General features: G+C 42.8%; 1 protein-coding gene across 7 annotated transcripts in view; it reads right to left on the minus strand.

Annotated features, from left to right (window-relative positions):
• LOC137653427 (oxysterol-binding protein-related protein 9) overlaps window positions 1-21,707 on the minus strand; it is a 354,924-nt gene that overhangs the window by 274,629 nt on the left and 58,588 nt on the right. For 3 of the 7 annotated variants that reach the window (XM_068386804.1, XM_068386803.1, XM_068386809.1), the window contains 2 exons: window positions 7,837-8,155; window positions 7,499-7,573 (listed from right to left, as the gene is read on the minus strand). In XM_068386804.1, the coding sequence (XP_068242905.1) occupies window positions 7,499-7,573; window positions 7,837-8,155 (394 nt within the window). The remainder of the gene's footprint in view (window positions 1-7,498; window positions 7,574-7,836; window positions 8,156-21,707) is intronic. The other 4 variants (XM_068386810.1, XM_068386807.1, XM_068386806.1 and 1 more) reach the window with 2 other exon arrangements.

The following is a 21,707-nucleotide window of genomic DNA, read 5'->3' on the forward strand; positions in this document are numbered from 1 at the left end:
CTTTCATAGAAATACTTCTAGTAAAAGTTCCCGAATCCACAAACCAATAACTTCATAAGCAAAAAAGCAATGTAAAAATTTTAGCTTAACTATAACCGGCTTATAGAAGGTCCTCAACTTACAAACATTCAGATACAAACACAAATCCAACTGAAATAATAAATCTCAGATATCGTATCAAAAGTTCACATGCTGTAATAAGATAAGGAAATACTGTAATAAAACAATACTATATCACTTTATACATTAGGTAAAATGATATTTTAATTATAAAATAAATTTTTGAATATACTTACCCGGTGAATATATAATAGCTGCAACTCTGTTGCTCGACAGACACATACAGTAAAAAACTCGCCAGCGATCGCTATACAGGTTGCGGGTGTGCCCACCAGCGCCAACTGTCGGCCAGATACCACTCTCGATGTAAACAAAGACTCAATTTCTTCTCATCCCACTGCGTCTCTATTGGGGAGGAAGGGAGGGTCGTTTAATTTATATATTCACCGGGTAAGTAAATTCAAAAATTTATTTTATAATTAAAATATCATTTTTAAATATTTAACTTAGCCAGTGAATATATAATAGCTGATTCACACCCAAGGAGGTGGGTAGAGACCAGAGTTAAATATGTTTACATCGTATAAGCTAAGAGTTTTTTATTTCATTTTGGCAGTTATCAATATAACAAAACCAAAATAAATAGGTACCTGGTAAGGAAGTCGACTTAGACGATTACTCTGCCTTGTAAGTACGTCTTCCTTACGGAGCCCAGCGATCCTCTTAGGATGCTGACAGACCCCTAGGAGCTGAAGTATCAAGGACTGCAACCCATACAACAGGACCTCATCAAACCCCTAATCTGGGCGCTCTCAAGAAATGACTTTGACCACCTGCCAAATCAACCAGGATGCGAAAGGCTTCTTAGCCTTCCGGACAACCCATAAAAACAACATTAAAACATTTCAAGAGACAGATTAAAAGGATATGGAATTAGGGAATTGTAGTGGTTGAGACCTCACCCACTACTGCACTCGCTGCTATGAATGGTCCCAGTGTGTAGCAGTTCTCGTAAAGAGACTGGACATCTTTCAAGTAAAATGACGCGAACACTGACTTGCTTCTCCAATAGGTTGCGTCCATGATACTTTGCAGAGATCTATTTTGCTTAAAGGCCACGGAAGTTGCTACAGCTCTAACCTCGTGCGTCTTAACCTTAAGCAAAGATCGGTCTTCCTCACTCAAGTGTGAATGAGCTTCTCGTATTAACAATCTGATAAAATATGACAAAGCATTCTTTGACATAGGCAAGGATGGTTTCTTAACCGAACACCATAACGCTTCAGATTGGCCTCGTAAAGGTTTAGTACGAGCTAAGTAGAACTTAAGAGCTCTAACAGGGCATAAGACTCTTTCTAGTTCATTGCCTACGATCTCCGATAAGCTAGGAATATCGAAAGATTTAGGCCAAGGACGAGAAGGTAGCTCATTTTTGGCTAGGAAACCAAGTAGCTTTTTCTGACGAAAACCCGATGTTCTTGCTGAGGGCATGAAGCTCACTGACTCTTTTAGCCGAGGCTAAACATACCAGGAAAAGAGTCTTAAGAGTGAGATCTTTCAGGGAGGCTGACTGTAAAGGCTCAAACCTGTCTGACATGAGGAATCTTAGGACCACGTCTAAATTCCACCCAGGAGTAGCCAAACGACGCTCCTTAGAGGTCTCGAAAGACTTAAGGAGGTCTTGCAGATCTTTATTGTTGGAAAGATCTAAGCCTCTATGCCGGAAGACCGAGGCCAACATGCTTCTGTAGCCCTTGATAGTAGGAGCTGAAAGGGATCGTACTTTTCTCAGGTAAAAGAGAAAAATCAGCTATTTGGGCTACAGAGGTACTGGTCGAGGATACGGAAACTGACTTGCACTAGTCTCGGAAGACTTCCCACTTCGATTGGTGGACTCTAATGGTAGACGCTCTCCTTGCTCTAGCAATCGCACTGGCTGCCTCCTTCGAAAAGCCTCTAGCTCTCGAGAGTCTTTCGATAGTCTGAAGGCAGTCAGACAAAGAGCGTGGAGGCTTTGGTGTACCTTCTTTACGTGTGGTTGACGTAGAAGGTCTACTCTTAGAAGAAGACTTCTGGGAACGTCTACTAGCCATCGAAGTACCTCGGTGAACCATTCTCTCGCGGGCCAGAGGGGAGCAACTAACGTCAACCTTGTCCCTTCGTGAGAGGCGAATTTCTGCAGTACCTTGTTGACAATCTTGAATGGTGGGAATGCGTAAAGATCTAGATGTGACCAATCTAGGAGGAAGGCATCTATATGTATTGCTGCTGGGTCCGGGACTGGAGAGCAATAGATTGGAAGCCTCTTGGTCAGCGAGGTTGCAAAGAGATCTATGGTGGGTTGACCCCAAGTCGCCCAAAGTCTCTTGCACACATCCTTGTGGAGGGTCCATTCGGTTGGAATTACTTGACCTTTCCGACTGAGACAATCTGCTAGGACGTTCAAGTCGCCCTGGATGAACCTCGTTACTAGGGAGATGCCTCGATCTTTTGACCAGATGAGCAGGTCCCTTGCGATCGCGTACAAAGTCAGTGAGTGGGTACCTCCATGTTTGGAAATGTACGCCAAGGCCGTGGTGTTGTCCGAGTTTACCTCCACCAACTTGCCTCGAAGGAGATTCTCGAAGCTTATCAAGGCCAGATGAACCGCCAAAAGCTCCTTGCAGTTGATATGCATGTTCCTCTGACTCGAGTTCCACAGACCTGAGCATTCCCGACCGTCCAGCGTCGCGCCCAAGCCCAAGTCCGATGCGTCCGAGAAGAGAACGTGGTTGGGTATCTGAACTGCCAGGGGAAGACCCTCTCGTAGGCTGATATTGTCCTTCCACCAAGTCAGACAAGACTTTATCTTTTCGGAAATCGGGATCGAGACCGCCTCTAGCGTCTTGTCCTTTTTCCAGTGAAAAGCCAGATGGAATTGAAGAGGACGGAGGTGTAGCCTTCCTAGCTAGACAAATTGCTCCAGGGATGACAGCGTCCCTACCAGACTCATCCACAACCTGACTGAGCAGCGTTCTTTCTTCAGCATCTTCTGGATGGAGAGCAGGGCTTGATCTATTCTGGGGGCCGACGGAAAAGCCCGAAAAACTTGACTGTGAATCTCCATCCCTAAATACAGAATAGTTTGGGATGGGACCAGCTGTGACTTTTCCAAATTGACTAGGAGTCCCAATTCCTTGGTCAGATCTAGAGTCCAATTGAGATCCTTCAGACAGCGATGACTGGAAGAGGCTCTGAGAAGCCAGTCGTCCAAGTACAGGGAGGCTCTGATCTCCGATAGCTCGAAACTGGTACCCTACATTCCTGTAAACAAACCTCAGAAACGGTTGGGAATCCGGGTGTATAGGAATGTGGAAGTATGCCTCCTGAAGGTCGAGAGAGACCATCCAGTCGCCTTCCATAAATGCTGTCAAGACAGCCTGGTAGACTTCATCGTGAAGTTTGTCTTGACAATGAACACATTGAGCGCACTTGCCTTTTACGTACTCCTGCAGTGAACATGGCTGCCAAATCATGGAGCCATCCCTGAGGGACTTGTCCCTGCAGAGAACGTGGCTGTCAGATCATTGGAGCCATCCCTGAAAGCCTTGTTTATGCATGACATAATTGTACAGCAAAACTTCAAAGGCTCAAAAACAGCTGTGAAGTTGACCTGTAAAATCTTGGAGCGTCTCCTGGCCAGGCGCCAGGGAGAGTCTACGAGATTTGAGAAGTCTATCTGGGCAGAGGCAGGAACTCCCAAGCCGAGAACTTCTCTCGTGTCATATCAGACTCTCGCTCTATAAGCCAGTTTAAAAGAAGGGAAAGCAAAGGCTGTATCCCCCAAACTCCTCCTGGTGATAAACCAGTCGCCTAGCAAACGTAAAGCTCTCTAGGAGAGCGAGAGAGCACTAGCTTATAAAACAACGGCTTCAAAGTAGCTAGGCCTAGTGTAAGCTCTGACGTTTAGGCGAACGAGGAGCAGCAGTTACAAAAAGATCCGGACAAAGATCCTTAAAAATCAGCATGATTTATTTAAAGTCCATAGAGGGCTAAGCAGCTTTAGGCTCCTCTCCGTCTGACAGAGTCCTCAAGGGAATATCAGTAGGAGGGGGAACAGCAACTTCCTCATCTAAAGGAACCTTGTCCGATAATAGCTGAGTCTCAAGCAAGGGAGAGACCTACCGTGGTGGCAATGCTTTACAAGCAGAGTCCACACGCACTGGTGCATTAGTAGCGGACCAGGACGCAACGTCATGTAACTGCTTGACAGTCTGTGAACTGTCAACAACAACAGGTGCGAGAGACCAGGACGCACGTCATGTAACTGCTTGACAGTCTGTGAACTGTCAACAACAACAGGTGCGTGAGGACGCACAGCGTCCACTCGAGACTGCTTTGACCGCCTAGACTGAGCAGTCAAAACAACTCTAGAATGCGGAGGTTGACGCACAGCGTCAAAACAAGTCAACTCCGATTGTTAGCGAACGTCCTGAACGTCAACAGGAGCATCAGCAAGTGGCCTAACGTCCAAATGTGGCTGAAAATCCACACGAGACCGCATCGAGTGTGGTTCTAAACAACCTGACTGACGTGACTTAGCTACGCCAACGTCAACAGGACGCACGAAAGGAACGTTAGGTTGGCTGAAAGCCAGGATCTCGATGAGATAAACGGCTAGGCTCAACGGACTAATCGGCAGAATAGTCTTCCATAAGGGAGGCAAGCTTATTCTGCATGTCTTGCCGTACAACCCATTTAGGATCAACGGAAAAGGTTGCGGTAAGAGACGAGGGTAACGTCTGTGACCGCAAAACCTTGCCAACAAAAAGACTCTCGGAGTCTGTGTTACGCTTTTGTTAGGCGGCGAGCAGTCTTCCGATGACTGCATAGGGTCAGAGCTGTCCTAATGGCTACAACCAGGACGCTGGACCTGTCCTGAAAGGACTGACTTTCGCTTAAGGCCTCGAAACCTTGTTTCAGGTTTCTTATGCGAAAAGCCTTTGGATGACGAGGAGAAAATCGTCTCTCTCGCCTTATGGTAGGGGTGATCTTGGTAAGATACACCCGATACCATAGAGGGAACGTCTGTTCGCTGATCAAGGCCTCTCGAACCCATAAGTCGTACGACATTACTTCTCCCCTGGGCTTGGGAGCTTGCAAGGGGTCCCGGACTAGGCGAACGACAGGCACGAACAGACGAACCCTCGGTCACAACACTGATAACACTTTGCGCAATATCACTTTATCACTACGATTTTCTGTTTAGCACTTATTTCACTGAAATCGAAACTTTTACTGATTTCTACCTGAAGCACGCAATTCTAACCTCATCAAAAGGTAGTAATAGCGAAATCAGTCGTATAATGCAAGCACATTAATACCAGCAAAAAACAGTAAACATATTTTAAGATAAAAAATTCAGTGGCTGGGGAAGAGACTAAACACTAGTTCATTCAAAACTACGTTTTCAATCTCTCACCGTACATAGCCTGGGGACGAGAATAAAAAACTAAAAACGTTTTATCCTTTCTCCCCGTACAGAGACTAGGGACGAGAGTAACTCGAGAACAACGTTACCCGCTTGAACGGAACGTTTTCTCCCCTCTCTCTCCCTCCGTCTCTATCTCTCTCTCTCTCTCTCTCTCTCTCTCTCTCTCTCTTGATTACGCTCCTAAGAGAAGAGCCCACTTACGTTTCGTCAAAAAAACATGTTATTTGACCAAAGGAAAAAAACTGAAAGGTTTTTCAATTAAAAAAATCCTTTAAAATATAATTTAAAACATTTAAGCTTTGAAAGAAGAATGAACAAAACGTCAGAATCGATTTACTCTTTCTGCAAAGTGAAACCGTGATACTCTCTCTCTCTATCGTAACGATAGAGCGCAAACTGCGTAGCATAAATAAACTAAACGTTAGTTCATCTTTGAAACAGTACGAAGACTATTCAAAGAAAATCTTTCATAAAATATCTATTAAAAAATATTCATTTAAAAAGTTTTAAAGCATTAGCTCTTTAAAAGCTATTTACGATTGAAAGGGCTCAACGTTGTTTAACTTCGGTTTCCAAGTTAGGACCGCCTACTCTCAGGAAGGTCGCATATAAACAAATCATTAAAATTTATTTTTATGTTTATTATAAACGGAAAGTTAATCGAAGAGGCCTAATAAAGGCGGTGAGATATAAAATATATAGAGGAAAATCTATAATTAATTTATAACGTGATAAGATAATTGCTAAAAGCCTAAACACACTTCCGTCTAAGGGAAGGGTCGGCCATTTAAAAGTCAAATAAAGTCCATACTCTCTTTGTCATCAAAAAATTAAATCTATCCAAAAACGAGTTCAAGATTTAAGATGAAGATAAAACACCTGCAATGCGAAAGCTCAAACCAAATTAAAGTACTTCACCAAATATGATGGGAAAAACTCCAGGTTCTACAGCGAGTAAAAGTACGTCTTGTCGACACGTCAACAGAGAAGAAATTGAGTCTTTGTTTACATCGAGAGTGGTATCTGGCCGACAGTTGGCGCTGGTGGGCACACCAGCAACCTGTATAGCGATCGCTGGCGAGTTTTTTACTGTATGTGTCTGTCGAGCAACATAGTTGCAGCTATTATATATTCACCGGCTAAGATAAATATTTAAAAATGACATTTGCAATAACCTGATATTTATTTCATACGAAACGGGACAATTTGTTGACTTATAGCTGTAAATCGTAGGCATATGAATCAGGTTAGGCCTACTTTAGGCCAAAATGTATCAAAATTCAACTTACATACAGCTTCTTGGAATCTATTAAGTTTGTAAGTCGAGGACCTTCTGTCTATTTCTACATTTCCCATTCCTGCAACTTAATCACATCTACGTACTTCAATACATGCGGTTTGTTATAGATACTATTAAAACCTACAGAAGCCCAGATAGAGTATTCAAACATTATTTTACAGTATTCTTATTTAGAAGAAAATTTACCCCAAAATGTCATTTTAATTTCTATTTTCTTTCTAGATAATTTTTCCTTTTTTGGCAGACTCTTGCTAATACACTATTTACATAATAAACTTCATTGAAATTTTTTTCTATTTGTAAAAACAACATCTGATTACTTGTCTCAAATATTTGAATATATCTATTCTTGGAATTCATCAAAATTATTATAGCAATCAAATGCAATAAAACACAAATATCAAATATTGTGTATCAATTTTAGCCAAAGGCATGTAAAATGAGGTATAACTTCAAAAATTGAAGCTATATTAACACATGCTCACAAAAGCACTATCAGTAGCCACGACTGTGAAGTTGTTATTTGCAAGACAGAAAATATGTACAGGACAGCCAAATAAACCATGATTAAAGCCTACATTACAAAAATGAATATAGTTCAGATAACTACTGTACCAGGATTAATTCTCTTTAAGTTATTACAACTGTGTTAATAATACAATTACCATTAGTAACCCTCCAATCCATATCTAACAGCCAAGGCGACAGTCCATAATTTTTCATTCTCCATGCAGGTATATCTAAAAATCATGCAGGAAGTAAATATATAAAAAACAGCCATCCACTAAACATAAGATTTGGTAAAAAAGAAATTGAATCACATACTGTATACTGCATATATATACATATATATGAGTTACCATGGTACAATAAGCAATGCACAATGATGTTAGAAGGTGAAAGTTCAATTATTAAAAAAGCTTTCAGATTCATGCAATGCTGATGTGCCCCAACTCAACCTCTGTTTTCAAATTAGGCTACCACTAGATGGACTACATCTCACCTGGGCTTCTTCGCCGTATTCCTACAAGTGTATTAGCTGCCTCAGCACACTCTCTCCCTACTTCAATTCCTGTATGAACCGCAGGAGCTACTGAAAGCTGGCCTCCTGCCTCCCCTGTAGAAGAGGCCATTAATCCCCCAACTCCTCCTCCTCCTCCTCCTCTACTACCTCCTCCAACTACTCCTCCTCCAACTCCTTCACAGATTCTCTCACCTCCTCCACTGCTTCCTCCAACAGTAGAGGATGAAGGAGAACCCTCTGGGATGGCATTACAGGGATGATAAACACCATTCACTGGAAACGCTGTGTTTTTTGCAATCTGAGGAGAAAAATGAGAAATTTCAAAGCACTCAAATGGTTGAACATCATTAGAGAAGAATAATGACAATAACTACCACCTGAAAATAAAAGTAAATCACACAGAAGGTACAATTCTATGGTGTTTGAAGAAATAAAAATGTCACAGTTAAGATAATATACAATGTGCAGGTAATACAGTATGTTGTAATGTAACTAAAAGTTTAAAGAGCAAAATATTCAGAAATGGTTCATAAAAAATTCAAGACAATACAAAGGAAATATAAAATTTGATAATCACTATCCACATTACTTTCTAAGCTTCTACTAAACTTTAAACTTTAACATTACAAAAAACATAAGGTATTAGGTGTAATATAAATTTCTAGAAAAACAGCAAGAGATCAATTATTTGCATTAGTTCAAATTAAGTGACACTTCATTCAGATGAAAAGTTTTCATGATTTCAGACTTCAGGCGTCTGACCATCAACCTATGTGTGAGGTAGTATTTGACTTTCCTGAAATCCAAATAGTCCAAGATACTAGAACTTAATTTCTCTTGTGCAATGTTCTAGTTGCCTAACATACAAAAAAAAAAGATAGAATTTTAAAAATAAAATGTATTTCTATATTCACCTAATGTTCCTAACGCTTCTTTCTCAAAGCCAGGTTTATGCAGATGTGTATCGTAAAACTAAAAATTTCCCATTATTTTTCCTTTCAATAGGTCTAAGCCTCTAGTACAGTATTGAGTCAATCTAGTGGTTGATAGCAATACTCTGTGTTTAAGTATACCATAGATTCATTGACTTTTCAATCTCAAAATCAAAATGTATTCCCTATCTTCTTCACATCACATGTATATGAACATCAGGTAAGTACACAAACAATAAATCTTAGCAAAATTCCTTTTGTTACTATGAAATTCCCCTGATGTTTATAATTCTCACTACCATACTCTGATGGAAGTAGGTCAGTGAAGGAAGAATATAGGAAATTTAGGACGGATATAGGAAGTTTAAGGATATAGGAAATTTAGGAAGGATATAGGAAGTTTAAGGATATAGGAAATTTAGGAAGGATATAGGAAATTTAAGGAAGCATACAGGAAATCTAAGGATGTTCATAAGAAATCTAAAGGGAGGATACAGGAAATTCAGGAATTATATAGGAAATTTAAGGAAGAATATAGGAAATTTAAGGAAGGATATAAGAAATTTAAGGAAGGATATACACAACTTAAAGATGGATATAGGAAATTTAAGGATGGATATTGGAAATTTAAGAAGAATATAGGAAATTTAGGAAGGATATAGAGAATTTAAGGAAAGATATAGGAAATTTAAGGATGGATATAGAAAATTTAAGGATGAATATAGGAAATCTAAGGAAGGATATAGGAAATTTACGAAGGATATTTGAGTGATTTTCGATTATAGATGCTTCAGCTTCTTCCTTATTAACTAAGTTGAGTAACCCTTTCTCGTGTGTTGGAGAATTTCAGTCTCCACCCCATGTTTATTTTGATTTGATTGCTTTTATTGTTAAGAGGCTGGCATGCTGTTGGCGCCATCGCATCATATTCCAAATTGCTCAGAAAAGATTAGTTATTTAGTCATTTTACTTTAGGAATATGTTTTATATCATTATTTTAAAGTGTGGTATGTTTATGGTATCCCGCCATCCTTCCTTAGTGTTTCTTGTGTGTTTTTCATCAGCACTGACTTAGGCTAGCCTACCCTAGCCGGGCTATGCTCAGTAAATTTTTACTATGCACCATACCTTCTTTCACCTAACCTTACCGGTTGAGTGAGGCTGTCTATCCTCCCATACTGTCGATTCATCACAGCGGGGAGCTGTAGTCTTGAGGGCCCTTCTGGGAGTTGGATAGTGTTCTCAGTTGCCCTAGGGTGTTTGTTTTCACTTTCCATTTAGCCTATATGTTTGGCAAGGTGGGATAGGTCTTGGGATCCTGTTCCCTGTGTCTACTTATGTTTACCCATTAGAATGCTTTACCCCCTCTTCTGATGCTGTCTCATAGACCTCCTTGTGTTGCCTTAACCATTATTAGGCTTCTCTCTTAATCTTTGGTAGGCTATGCCTTGTTGTGAGGACTTGTCCTCTGTGCCCTATCATGGCAGACCCTTTGGAACACTATTATTGTTCTAATGTTGCTGTTGGACCTTCCTGTCATGCCGCCTCACCGTTTTTTGAGTCTCCCATCACCACCACCTTCTTTCCCCTTCCTTGTTCCTGTTAGTGTGCCTACTTGTAGGCTATCTTTCCTGGCCTAAGTTTGTGAGATTTCCTCCCCCGGTTAAAATCTCTCTGCCTCCTTAGAGACCACCCTTGGGTGTTTCTCTGCCCCTTCCCATTCCTAGTTAGGCCATAACCTGACTGTACTGGGAACTATGTTCCCTCTTGTCTAGTCACCTCACCCTAACTTTTGAGCTTTCCCTCACCTACTAGGTAGGCTAGGCTTGCCTACACATTTCTCCCTATGGCTTACTCTATCTAGGCATAGAGTTGGTACCCCTTGGGTTCATACTCTACTGCCTTGGCAGTGCCTGTTCTATGTCTGCCGCTTCACTTCCTGTGCTATATCCCAATTGCTATGGAGTCTTAACTCCATTGCCAGGTTAGCCTATCTAGGCAGAGGTGTCGCCTTCTGTCCCTGCTTCCTGTCTTGTCAGCTTGAGATACCCCTCTTGCTATGGAGTCTTGATTCCCTTGCCGGGTTAGCCTATCTAGAAAGAGGTGCCGCCTTCTGTCTCTGCTCCCTGTCTTATTAGCTGAGTTTTTCTAGTACTGGCTGTGTGTTGGCTATGGGTCATCCCCTCTGCCGCCTCAGCTGCATCCTTAGACTAGTCATCTGCTCTTTCCTATCCCACATCTGAGGAATATTGTCATCTATAATTGGTCGATTGGATCCTGTCTGGTTGTCAGGACATCCTTTGAATTTATAACTCTTAGTTTCCTGGCTGTCTTGTACGGCTCTCATTATTTTACGGGCTACAACCACACTTTTGATAAGTTAATAATAATGATCAGGTCTTGGCAGGTTCACTTATTAGATGCCTTTCTTTCCCATAGTTCTCACGAGTGTGGACCCTTCCCTATGGGACTGTTCCCTCTGCCCTTGTTGACTTTACAATACATCTGCCGCCTTGTGTCGACATACCTGAGATATTGATCGGTCAATCTTTTACTGGCTACTAGAAATAGTTACCGACTCCCAGCTGCTGTTGCTTTGGGGGCAGCTGTTACTGGTCTAGGCAGTACAATGAGTGAACTTGCCTTCTTAACCCTTTTACCCCCAAAGGACGTACTGGTACGTTTCACAAAAGCCATCCCTTTACCCCCATGGACGTACCGGTACGTCCTTGCAAAAAAATGCTATAAAAATTAGTTTTTCATATTTTTTTATATTTTTTTTCAGAAAATTCAGGCATTTTCCAAGAGAATGAGACCAACCTGACCTCTCTATGACAAAAATTAAGGCTGTTAGAGCAATTTAAATAAAATATACTGCAAAATTTGCTTGGAAAAAAATAACCCCCTGGGGGTTAAGGGTGGGAAATTTCCAATAGACCTACTCTGGAGGTTCTAGTGTCCCTTTGATGTGATCCTTTCCTTCATATGCCTACCACACCGTCATTATATTTTGCTTCATAAATCACTACAGATTTCCGAGCTCTTTGGTATGTATTCTGATTATGCTTAATTTTAGCTATTCTTCAGGCGGCAGGTTTACTTAGGCTAGGATGTGTTTTGTTTAACTAATTTTAAGAAGATACAATTTTTAATATGTACACACTGAAATGTGTTAAAGTATCTATACAGGTCGCTGATGACATGGAGTGTTCAACGGTCACCTGTACCAAGCAGGTCAAGGGGGTATGGTCGATTCGCCGTCAGTCGGTTTCGCTGTCAATCACTTTTGCCCCCGGCTGAAGTCGATTCGCCGTCCTAATTGCACCCATACTTGGTGGAGTCTGTTCGCTGTCAACATTGGAGTTGTTTTGCCGTCAATATAGGAGTTGTTTCGCCGCCTTTTATTAAGAAATAGACCAAGACGTGCAATTGGCAGCAGATTTTTTTTTATTGTTTGTAAAGTCATCGTTAATATAATTAAGATTAATATCACATTTTATTCTGTTCTATGTACAATAATTTACATTATTTCCGTAGAAGATAATAAATTTAAAACACACATTAGAGAATATATGGCACAACTAAAATAAATATATACAAATCACATTTTATAACAAATTTACAAAAATTACACAAAGACCGTTGGAATAATTGAGTAGTTTGTTTATATTTTTTTAGCTAGTTTAGGACAGTGGGGAATGCCTGGAACGAATGGATTTTCTGATTGACTGTGACAGGAGACAGTTGTTTGAGTGCTGGATATTATTATTTTATATTTTTCACCAGCGTGGAAGAGAATAATTATTTTAAAAGTACAATTTTTTACATTTGCTAGGAGTGATTCTGAATTATTTCGATTATCTTCTACAGAAATAATGTAAATTATTGTACATAGAATAGAATAAAATGTGATATTAATCTTAATTATATTAACGACGACTTTACAAACAATAAAAAAAAATCTTCTGACAATTGCACGTCTTGGTCCATTTCTTAATAACGGGCGAACAGACTCCACCAAGTATGGGTGCAATTAGGACGGCGAATCGACTTCAGCCGGGGGCTAAATTGATTGACCGCGAAACCGACTGACGGCAAAACGTCAAGTTGCCCTGTGGCCACAAGACTTGCCGGAAACATGCCGATTGTCATGTTTCTAAGGGATCTGTTGCAATCGGGGAACCTACCAACTGCCAGGTTTGCATGGATTTCCTTCATACTGGCTTCTATGCCATTGACATATCCTTGGATGTTCGAGATCAAAGTCGGAGGATGTGCCAACACTGGGTAAGAGGCTTCCAGAGGAGCTCTCAACAAGGTGTCCCTTATCTTCCTTCTCTGGAACTGAAGGACCTCCTCTTTCCCAAGGCTGAAGTGACCTCTGTGTTTAGTCACCAGTTACCGACGGTTCAACTCCCACCGGTACCAGCAAATCCTGCGGATGATGAAGTCAGAAACACTCTGCAAGTCATGAGCCTAGACACCGACAACATGTCAACTACTTCTTCTCTGTCATCAGAGAGTGAGAAGATCCTGCTGACCAAGCAAGCCTCAAGAGAGTTATTGGATGTACATCAGGTGAGTATAGCTCCCAGTGCCTCTTTAGTTTGTTCCCCCATCACTGCTGCTCAAGCCCCAGCTTCCACCTCCACCCCAGTTCCGATGTTAGACAAACCTTCACTTCCTAATAACTTGGAACTAATGGCATCCATGAAAGCTTTCATGGTGAACCTAACCAGCAAATATGAACGTTCTCAACGGACCTAACAGCGAGGATAAAAGCTTTACAAAAGGCACCTGTTTCTAAAGCTATCCTAGCTTCGAGCCTACCTGAATGCACAGTTAAGAACCCTTAGCGCTATGCTGAGCATATGGCCTTAACCGAGGGGTTTCTCCATAATGGGAATGATTTGGGTTCCAAGCCAGTTTCGGACTTGGAATTCTTTCCATCGATCGATAGTTACCCTTACTGCTATGTAAGGCTCTAATCGGAAGCATCCATTAGGGTTGATACGATCAATAAGGAAACAATCATTCTGGACCATAGCAAGACTCGATGCCTTTTGTTTAAGGAGTTAAAGCCAGCTGAATCCACTAATGCCCAACTTTCTAACTTTGGCAGGAAACAGGCCTCCTTTTTGGACCCCAAGTATACTGTCTTCCCTTTGCCTTTAAAAGCTTAATGGCCGTTATGAAAGCAGCAGTAGTGGAGAACAGGCCATTCCCAGTGCTAGAGGAATGTAAACCTGTCTCTCTAGCATTTCCTTATGATTCGAACAACTGGGAGGACGTCCAATATACCTTCACAGTTGGAAAACTAAATAAGGACATTGGAGGCAAACAGTTTAATGAGAAACTGCCTAGGATTCCAGAATCCCTTTTACAGGAAAAACTGGAAGCTAAAAAGAGACTTTCTGCCTCTTTATCCTTCCAATCTTATCTAGAGATGCTTATTGGAAACTATTCCAAATCTGATTTCTTCCCTGTCTTGGCAAAGACTCACCTAATCATGTTTCATAGGTATCTCCATGCTTTCTTCCTAGCCCGGAGGGCACGTAAAGAACACCTCCTAGCCGCTGCTACGATCAGACATGAACCTAGAAAGCTGATGGACTCCAATACCTGGGGGAAGGATTTCTTCCCTGAAAAATGTTATTTTTATTAATAAAATGAATTTTTGAATATACTTACCCGGTGATTATATAAGCTGCAGCTCTGCTGCCCGACAGAAAAACTCTACGTTCAAAATACGCCAGCGATCGCTATGCAGGTAGGGGGTGTACATCAACAGCGCCATCTGTCGAGCAGGTACTCAGTACTCAATGTAAACACAGAACCAATTTTCTCCTCGGTCCACTGGGTCTCTATTGGGGAGGAAGGGAGGGTCCTTTAATATATAATCACCGGGTAAGTATATTCAAAAATTTATTTTATTAATAAAAATAACATTTTTCAATATTAAACTTAGCCGGTGATTATATAAGCTGATTCACACCCAGGGGGGTGGGTAGAGACCAGCATTACTTGTTTACATTATTATGAGCTAAGTATTTTGTATTTCATTTTAGCAGTTATTCAAAATAACAAACATAAAATAAATAAGTACCTGGTAAGGAAGTCGACTTGAACAATTACTCTGCCTTTTTAAGTACGTCTTCCTTACGGAGCCTCGCGATCCTCTTAGGATGCTGAGCAACCCCTAGGATCTGAAGTATCAAGGGTTGCAACCCATACAACAGGACCTCATCAAAACCTCTAATCTAGGCGCTTCTCAAGAAATGACTTTGACCACCCGCCAAATCAAGTAGGATGCGAAAGGCTTCTTAGCCTTCCGGACAACCCAAAAACAATAATAAAACATTTCAAGAGAAAGATTAAAAAGGTTATGGAATTAGGGAATTGTAGTGGTTGAGCCCTCACCCACTACTGCACTCGTTGCTACGAATGGTCCCAGAGTGTAGCAGTTCTCGTAAAGAGACTGGACATTCTTAAGATAAAAAGACGCGAACACTGACTTGCTTTTCCAATAGGTTGCGTCGATTATACCTTGCAGAGATCTATTTTGTTTAAAGGCCACGGAAGTTGCGACAGCTCTAACTTCGTGTGTCCTTACCTTCAGCAAAGCTTGGTCTTCCTCATTCAGATGGGAATGAGCTTCTCGTATTAACAGTCTGATAAAATAGGATAAAGCATTCTTTGACATAGGCAAAGATGGTTTCTTAACTGAACACCATAAAGCTTCAGACGGGCCTCGTAAAGGTTTAGTTCGTTTTAAATAGAACTTAAGAGCTCTTACAGGACATAAGACTCTTTCTAGTTCATTTCCAACCATACGATAAGTTTGGAATATCGAACGATATTGGCCAAGGCCGAGAAGGCAGCTCGTTTTTGGCTAGAAAGCCAAGTTGTAGAACATGTAGCCGTTTCGGATGAGAATCCGATGTTCTTGCTGAAGGCATGAATCTCACTGACTCTTTAGCTGTGGCTAAGCATACCAGGAAAAGAGTCTTTAAGGTGAGATCTTTCAGGGAGGCTGATTATAGCGGTTCGAACCTGTCTGACATAAGGAATCTTAGTACCACGTCTAAATTCCAACCAGGTGTAACCAAACGACGCTCCTTCGTGGTCTCAAAAGACTTAAGGAGGTCCTGTAGATCTTTATTGTTGGAAAGATCTAAGCCTCTGTGACTGAAGACTGATGCCAACATGCTTCTGTAACCCTTGATAGTGGGAGCTGAAAGAGATCGTTCTTTCCTCAGATATAAGAGAAAGTCAGCTATTTGAGTTACAGAGGTACTGGTCGAGGATACGGTTACTGACTTGCACCAGTTTCGGAAGATTTCCCACTTCGATTGGTAGACTCTAAGGGTGGATGTTCTCCTGGCTCTAGCAATCGCTCTGGCTGCCTCCTTCGAAAAGCCTCTAGCTCTCGAGAGTCTTCCGATAGTCTGAAGGCAGTCAGACGAAGAGCGTGGAGGCCTTGGTGTACCTTCTTTACGCGTGGCTGACGTAGAAGGTCCACCCTTAGGGGAAGTGTTCTGGGAACGTCTACTAGCCATCGAAGTACCTCGGTGAACCATTCTCTCGCGGGCCAGAGGGAAGCAACTAGCGTCAACCTTGTCCCTTCGTGAGAGGCGAACTTCTGCAGTACCTTGTTGACAATCTTGAACGGAGGGAATGCATATAGATCTAGATGTGACCAATCTAGTAGAAAGGCATCTATATGAACTGCTGCTGGGTCCGGGATTGGTGAGCAAAATATTGGGAGCCTCTTGGTCATCGAGGTTGCGAAGAGATCTATGGTTGGCTGGCCCCAGGTGGCCCAAAGTCTCTTGCATACATCCTTGTGGAGGGTCCATTCTGTTGGAATTATTTGTCCCTTCCGACTGAGACAATCTGCCATGACATTCAAGTTGCCTTGGATGAACCTCGTTACTAGTGATATGTCTAGACCTTTTGACCAGGTGAGGAGGTCCCTTGCGATCTCGTACAACGTCAGAGAGTAGGTCCCTCCTTGCTTGGAGATGTACGCCAAAGCCGTGGTGTTGTCCGAGTTCACCTCCACCACTTTGCCTTGAAGGAGAGACCTGAAGCTTTTCCAGGTCAGACGTACTGCCAGTAGCTCCTTGCAGTTGAAATGCATTGTCCTTTGACTCGAGTTCCATAATCCCGAGCATTCCCGACCGTCTAATGTCGCACCCCAGCCTACATCCGATGCGTCCGAGAAGAGAACGTGGTTGGGAGTCTGAACAGTCAGGGGAAGACCCTCTCTAAGGTTGATATAGTCCTTTCACCAAGTCAGACAAGACTTTATCTTTCCGGAAACCGGGATCGAGACCGCTTCTAGCGTCTTGTCCTTTTTCCAGTGAAAAGCTAGATGGTATAGAAGAGGACGGAGGTGTAGTCTTCCTAGTGACACAAATTGATCCACGGATGAGTGTCCCTACCAGACTCATCCACAGCCTGACTGAGCAGCGTTCCTTCTTCAGCATCTTCTGGATGGATAGCAGGGCTGGGGGCTGATCGTTTTGTTCAGCAACGTCCTCATCAGATTGTTCCTCATCCGAAACTGATGAGGAAACGGCAACGGAGTGGGCAACGTCTGACTCGCTGAATCCGGTCGCACTGGTGGATGCGTGACGGAGCCGGACGCAATATCATGGAACTGCTGCACAGTCTGTGAACTGTCAACAACCATGGGTGCGCGAGGAAGTACAGCGTCAACCCGAAACTGTCTAGACCGTCTGGGTTGTGCAGTCAACACCCTACCGGGTTGCTGAGGTTGACGCACTGTGTCACAACAAGTCACCTCTGCTGGTTGTTGAACGTCCTGAACGTCAACAACCACCTCCGAGCGTCGCTTAACGTCAACGTGCGACTGGCAACCCACACTGGGTCGCATCGGTGGAGGAACCACCTCAACTGGCAGACGCGAGTAGGTTACCTCAGCGTCAACAGGGCGCACAACCGACCGGTTGGAAGGTTGTTGGCCAGAAGGAGGAACCACCTCAACTGGCAGACGCGAGTAGGTTACCTCAGCGTCAACAGGGCGCACAACCGACCGGTTGGAAGGTTGTTGGCCAGAAGGAGGAACCACCTCAACTGGCAGACGCGAGTAGGTTACCTCAGCGTCAACAGGGCGCACAACCGACCGGTTGGAAGGTTGTTGGCCAGAAGGTTCTTCTCCGCATTTAAGTCCTCTATCAAGGACGCAAGCTTGGACTGCATGGCTTGCAGCAAAGCCCATTTAGGGTCTACGGGAGCAGGTGTGGCAACAGACGGGGTTAGCGACTGAAGCGGAACCGTTTACCATCCCTGAAAGCCTTGTTATGTGTGACATAATAGTACAGCAAAACTTCAAAGGCTTGACAAAAGCTGTGAAGTTGACCTGTAAACAACTTGGAGCGTCTCCTGGCTAGGCGCCAGGGTGAGTCTACCAGAATTGAGAAGTCCATCTGGGCAGAGGCAAGAACTCCCAAGCCGAGAACTTCTCTCGTGTCATATCAGACTCTCTCTCTATAAGCCAGTTTAAAAGAAGGGAAATCAAAGGCTGTATCCCTAAAAACTCCTCCTGGTGCAAAAACCAGTCGCCTAGCCAACGTAACGCTCTCTAGGAGAGCGAGAGAGCACTAGCTTAAAAACAACGGCTTCGAAGTAGCTAGGCCTAGTGTAAGTTCTGACGTTTAGGCGAACGAGGAGCAGCAGTTACAAGATCCGGACGAAGATCCTTAAAAAAAAATCATCATGATTTAATTAAAGTCCATAGGAGGCTAAGCAGCTTAAGGCTCCTCTCCATCTGACAGAGTCCTCAAGGGAATATCAGTAGGAGGGAGAACAGCAACTTCCTCATCTACAGGAACCTTGTCCGATAAAAGCTAGGTTACCTCAGTGAGTCTCTCACTGGAGCATTAGTAGCAGACCAGAAGGCAACGTCATGTAACTGCTTGACAGTCTGTGAACTGTCAACAACTGAACTGTCAACCACAACAGGTGCGTGAGGACGTACAGTGTCCACTCGAGACTGCTTTGACTGTCTAGACTGAGCAGTCAAAACAACTCTAGAATGCGGAGGTTGACGCACCGCGTCAAAACAAAACAACTTAGACTGTTGTTGTACCTCGCGAACGTCAACGGAAGGTTCCGTGCGTCGCTGAACGTCAACATGCGGCTGGCAGGGTACACTGGAACGCATGGGTGGCGGGACTCTCTCAGCTGGAGTGCGGCAGAAGGTCGCCTCAGCGTCCACAGGACGCACAACCGTGGTTGGTTGTAGGCTAGAGGTTGGTGTCAACCTTCTCCGCACGAAAGTCCTGCATCAATGACGTTAACTGAGACTGCATGGTCTGCAGCAAAGACCACTTAGGGTCTACAAGAGCAGGTGCGGCAACAGACGGTGTGACTGCCTGATGCGGTACCGCTTTGCCTCTCTTAGGAGGTGAGCAGTCGTCGGAAGACTGCAGCGAGTCCGAACTGACCCAGTGGCTACAACTGGGCCGTTGGACTTGCGCGGAAGGGACCGACTTGCGCTTAATAAGCCGCGAGACCTTGGTCCATGGTTTCTTACAAGAAACCTCTTCCGCAGACGAGAAATAAATGGGCTCTCTCGTCTTTGTGTGGGTGGGGCGATCTTGGGTAGATACGCCCGAAACCACGGAGGGAAAAACGTCTGTTCGTTGATCAAGGCCTCTCGAACCCATAAGTCGTTCGACATTACTTCTCCCCTGGGCTTGGGAGCTTGCAAGAGGTCCCGGACTAGGTGAACGACAGGCACGAACAGACGAACCCTCGGACGCAACACTGTAACACTTTGCGCATATCACTTTATCGATTTTCTGTTTTGCACTTATTTCACTGAAATCGAAACTTTTACTGATTTCTACCTGAAACATGCAATTCTACCCTTCATTAAAAGGTAGTAATTGCGAAATCAGTCGTATAATGCAGCTCATTAATACTAGCAAAAAACAGAAAACATATATAAAGATAAAAAATTCAGTGGCTGGGAAAGAGACTAAACACTATTTCAAATAAACTACGTTTACAATCTCTCACCGCACATAGCCTGGGGACGAGAATAAAAAACTAAAAACGTTTTACCTTCCTCCCCGTACAGAGACTAGGGACGAGAGTAACTCGAGAACAACGTTACCCGCTTGAACGGAACGTTTTCTCTCCTCTCTCTCCCTCCGTCTCTATCTCTCTCTCTCTTTCTCTCTTGATTTCGCACCTAAGAGAAGAGCCCAATTATATATCGTCAAAAAAAACATGTTATTTGACTAAAGGAAAAAACTGAAAGGTTTTCCCAATAAAAAGTTCCTTTAATTTAGAATTTAAAACATTTAAGCTAAGAAAGAATGAACAAAACGTCAGAATCGATTTACTCTTACTGCAAAGTGAAACCGTGATACACTCTCTCTCTATCGTAACGATAGAGCGCATGTTGAACGTCCTGAACGTCAACAACTGCGTAGTCTAAAAAACTAAACGTTAGTTCATCTTTGAAAACAGTACGAAGACTATCAAAGAAATTCTTTCATAAAACATTAAATTTAAAAAGTTTTAAATTCTTTAAAGGCTAAATACGATATAACGGGCTCAACGTTGATTAACTTCGGTTCCAAGTTAGGACCGCCTACTATCAGGAAAGGTCGCATATAAACAAAACATAAAAATTTATTTTTATATGTTTATAATAAATGGAAAGTTAATCGCAGAGGCCTAATAAAGGCGGAGAGATATAAAATATATAGATCTATAACGTGTTAAGCAAAATTACTAAAAACCTAAACACACTTCCGTCTAAGGGAAGGGTCGGCCATTTAAAAGTGAAAGAGAGTCCATACTCTCCTTGTCACCATAATTAAATCTATCCAAAACGAGTTCAAGTTTTGAGATGAAGATAAAACACCTGCATAGCGAAAGCTCAAAACTAGAAATGTGTACTTCACCAAAATATGTGAAAACCAATCCAGTAAGCAATAGCGAATTTAGTAGGTCTTGCCGGTGGCACGACAGAGAGAAAATTGGTTCTGTGTTTACATTGAGTACTGAGTACCTGCTCGACAGATGGCGCTGTTGATGTACACCCCCTACCTGCATAGCGATCGCTGGCGTATTTTGAACGTAGAGTTTTTCTGTCGGGCAGCAGAGCTGCAGCTTATATAATCACCGGCTAAGTTTAATATTGAAAAATTGGTTTAAGAAGTCATGGACAAAGTGGCTCAGAAGAATAAAAGCCTCATTGACAAGTGAGGTGTTTCCTCTAATTGGAAATATACCCACAATGAAGGACCTCAACCATAGAGCAAGGAGCCCAGAAGTCACTTTAAGGGAAGGAAATCCTTTCCTGTCGCGACAGCCTAAGTTGCCGCCATCCCTCAGACTGTGTGCACGGTTCTCCAGCAGTATGTTTCCTAGTCTCCAGTCTTCAATCCAGTGTATGAGAGAGCTACCACCACGTTCCACCCTGCCAAAACTCATAAGGGCTACGGTTACAGGGGAAGGTCTGGAAGAGGCAATCAAACTAGAGGCCTAGGAAGTAGAGGCAATACGACTAAAGTTGCAGGTCCTTCACAACAACGACGAGCTTCCGGTAGGAGAACGATTTCACCTGTTCAGGGATCAATGGGAGTTCGATCCCTGGGCTCACAGAATAGTCTCAAAAGGGCTAGGCTGGAAATGGAAACAGATACCACCACGGTTCGAGATATTAAATGATTGTAATTTTCTAGAATGCAATAATGCATCCAAAACAAAATTGAAAAAAAAAAAAAAAGAGAGAGAGAGAGAGAGAGAGAGAGAGAGAGAGAGAGAGAGAGAGAGAGAGAGAGAGAGAGAGAGAGAGAGAGAGAGAGAGAGAGAGAGAGAGAGAGAGAGATCAACTGTTGAAAAGTAATCATTGGCAATGTTTTTGTTTTA

The sequence above is a fragment of the Palaemon carinicauda genome, chromosome 14 (assembly GCF_036898095.1).
Source record: "Palaemon carinicauda isolate YSFRI2023 chromosome 14, ASM3689809v2, whole genome shotgun sequence".
In the NCBI taxonomy this organism is placed as follows: Eukaryota; Metazoa; Arthropoda; class Malacostraca; order Decapoda; family Palaemonidae; genus Palaemon; species Palaemon carinicauda.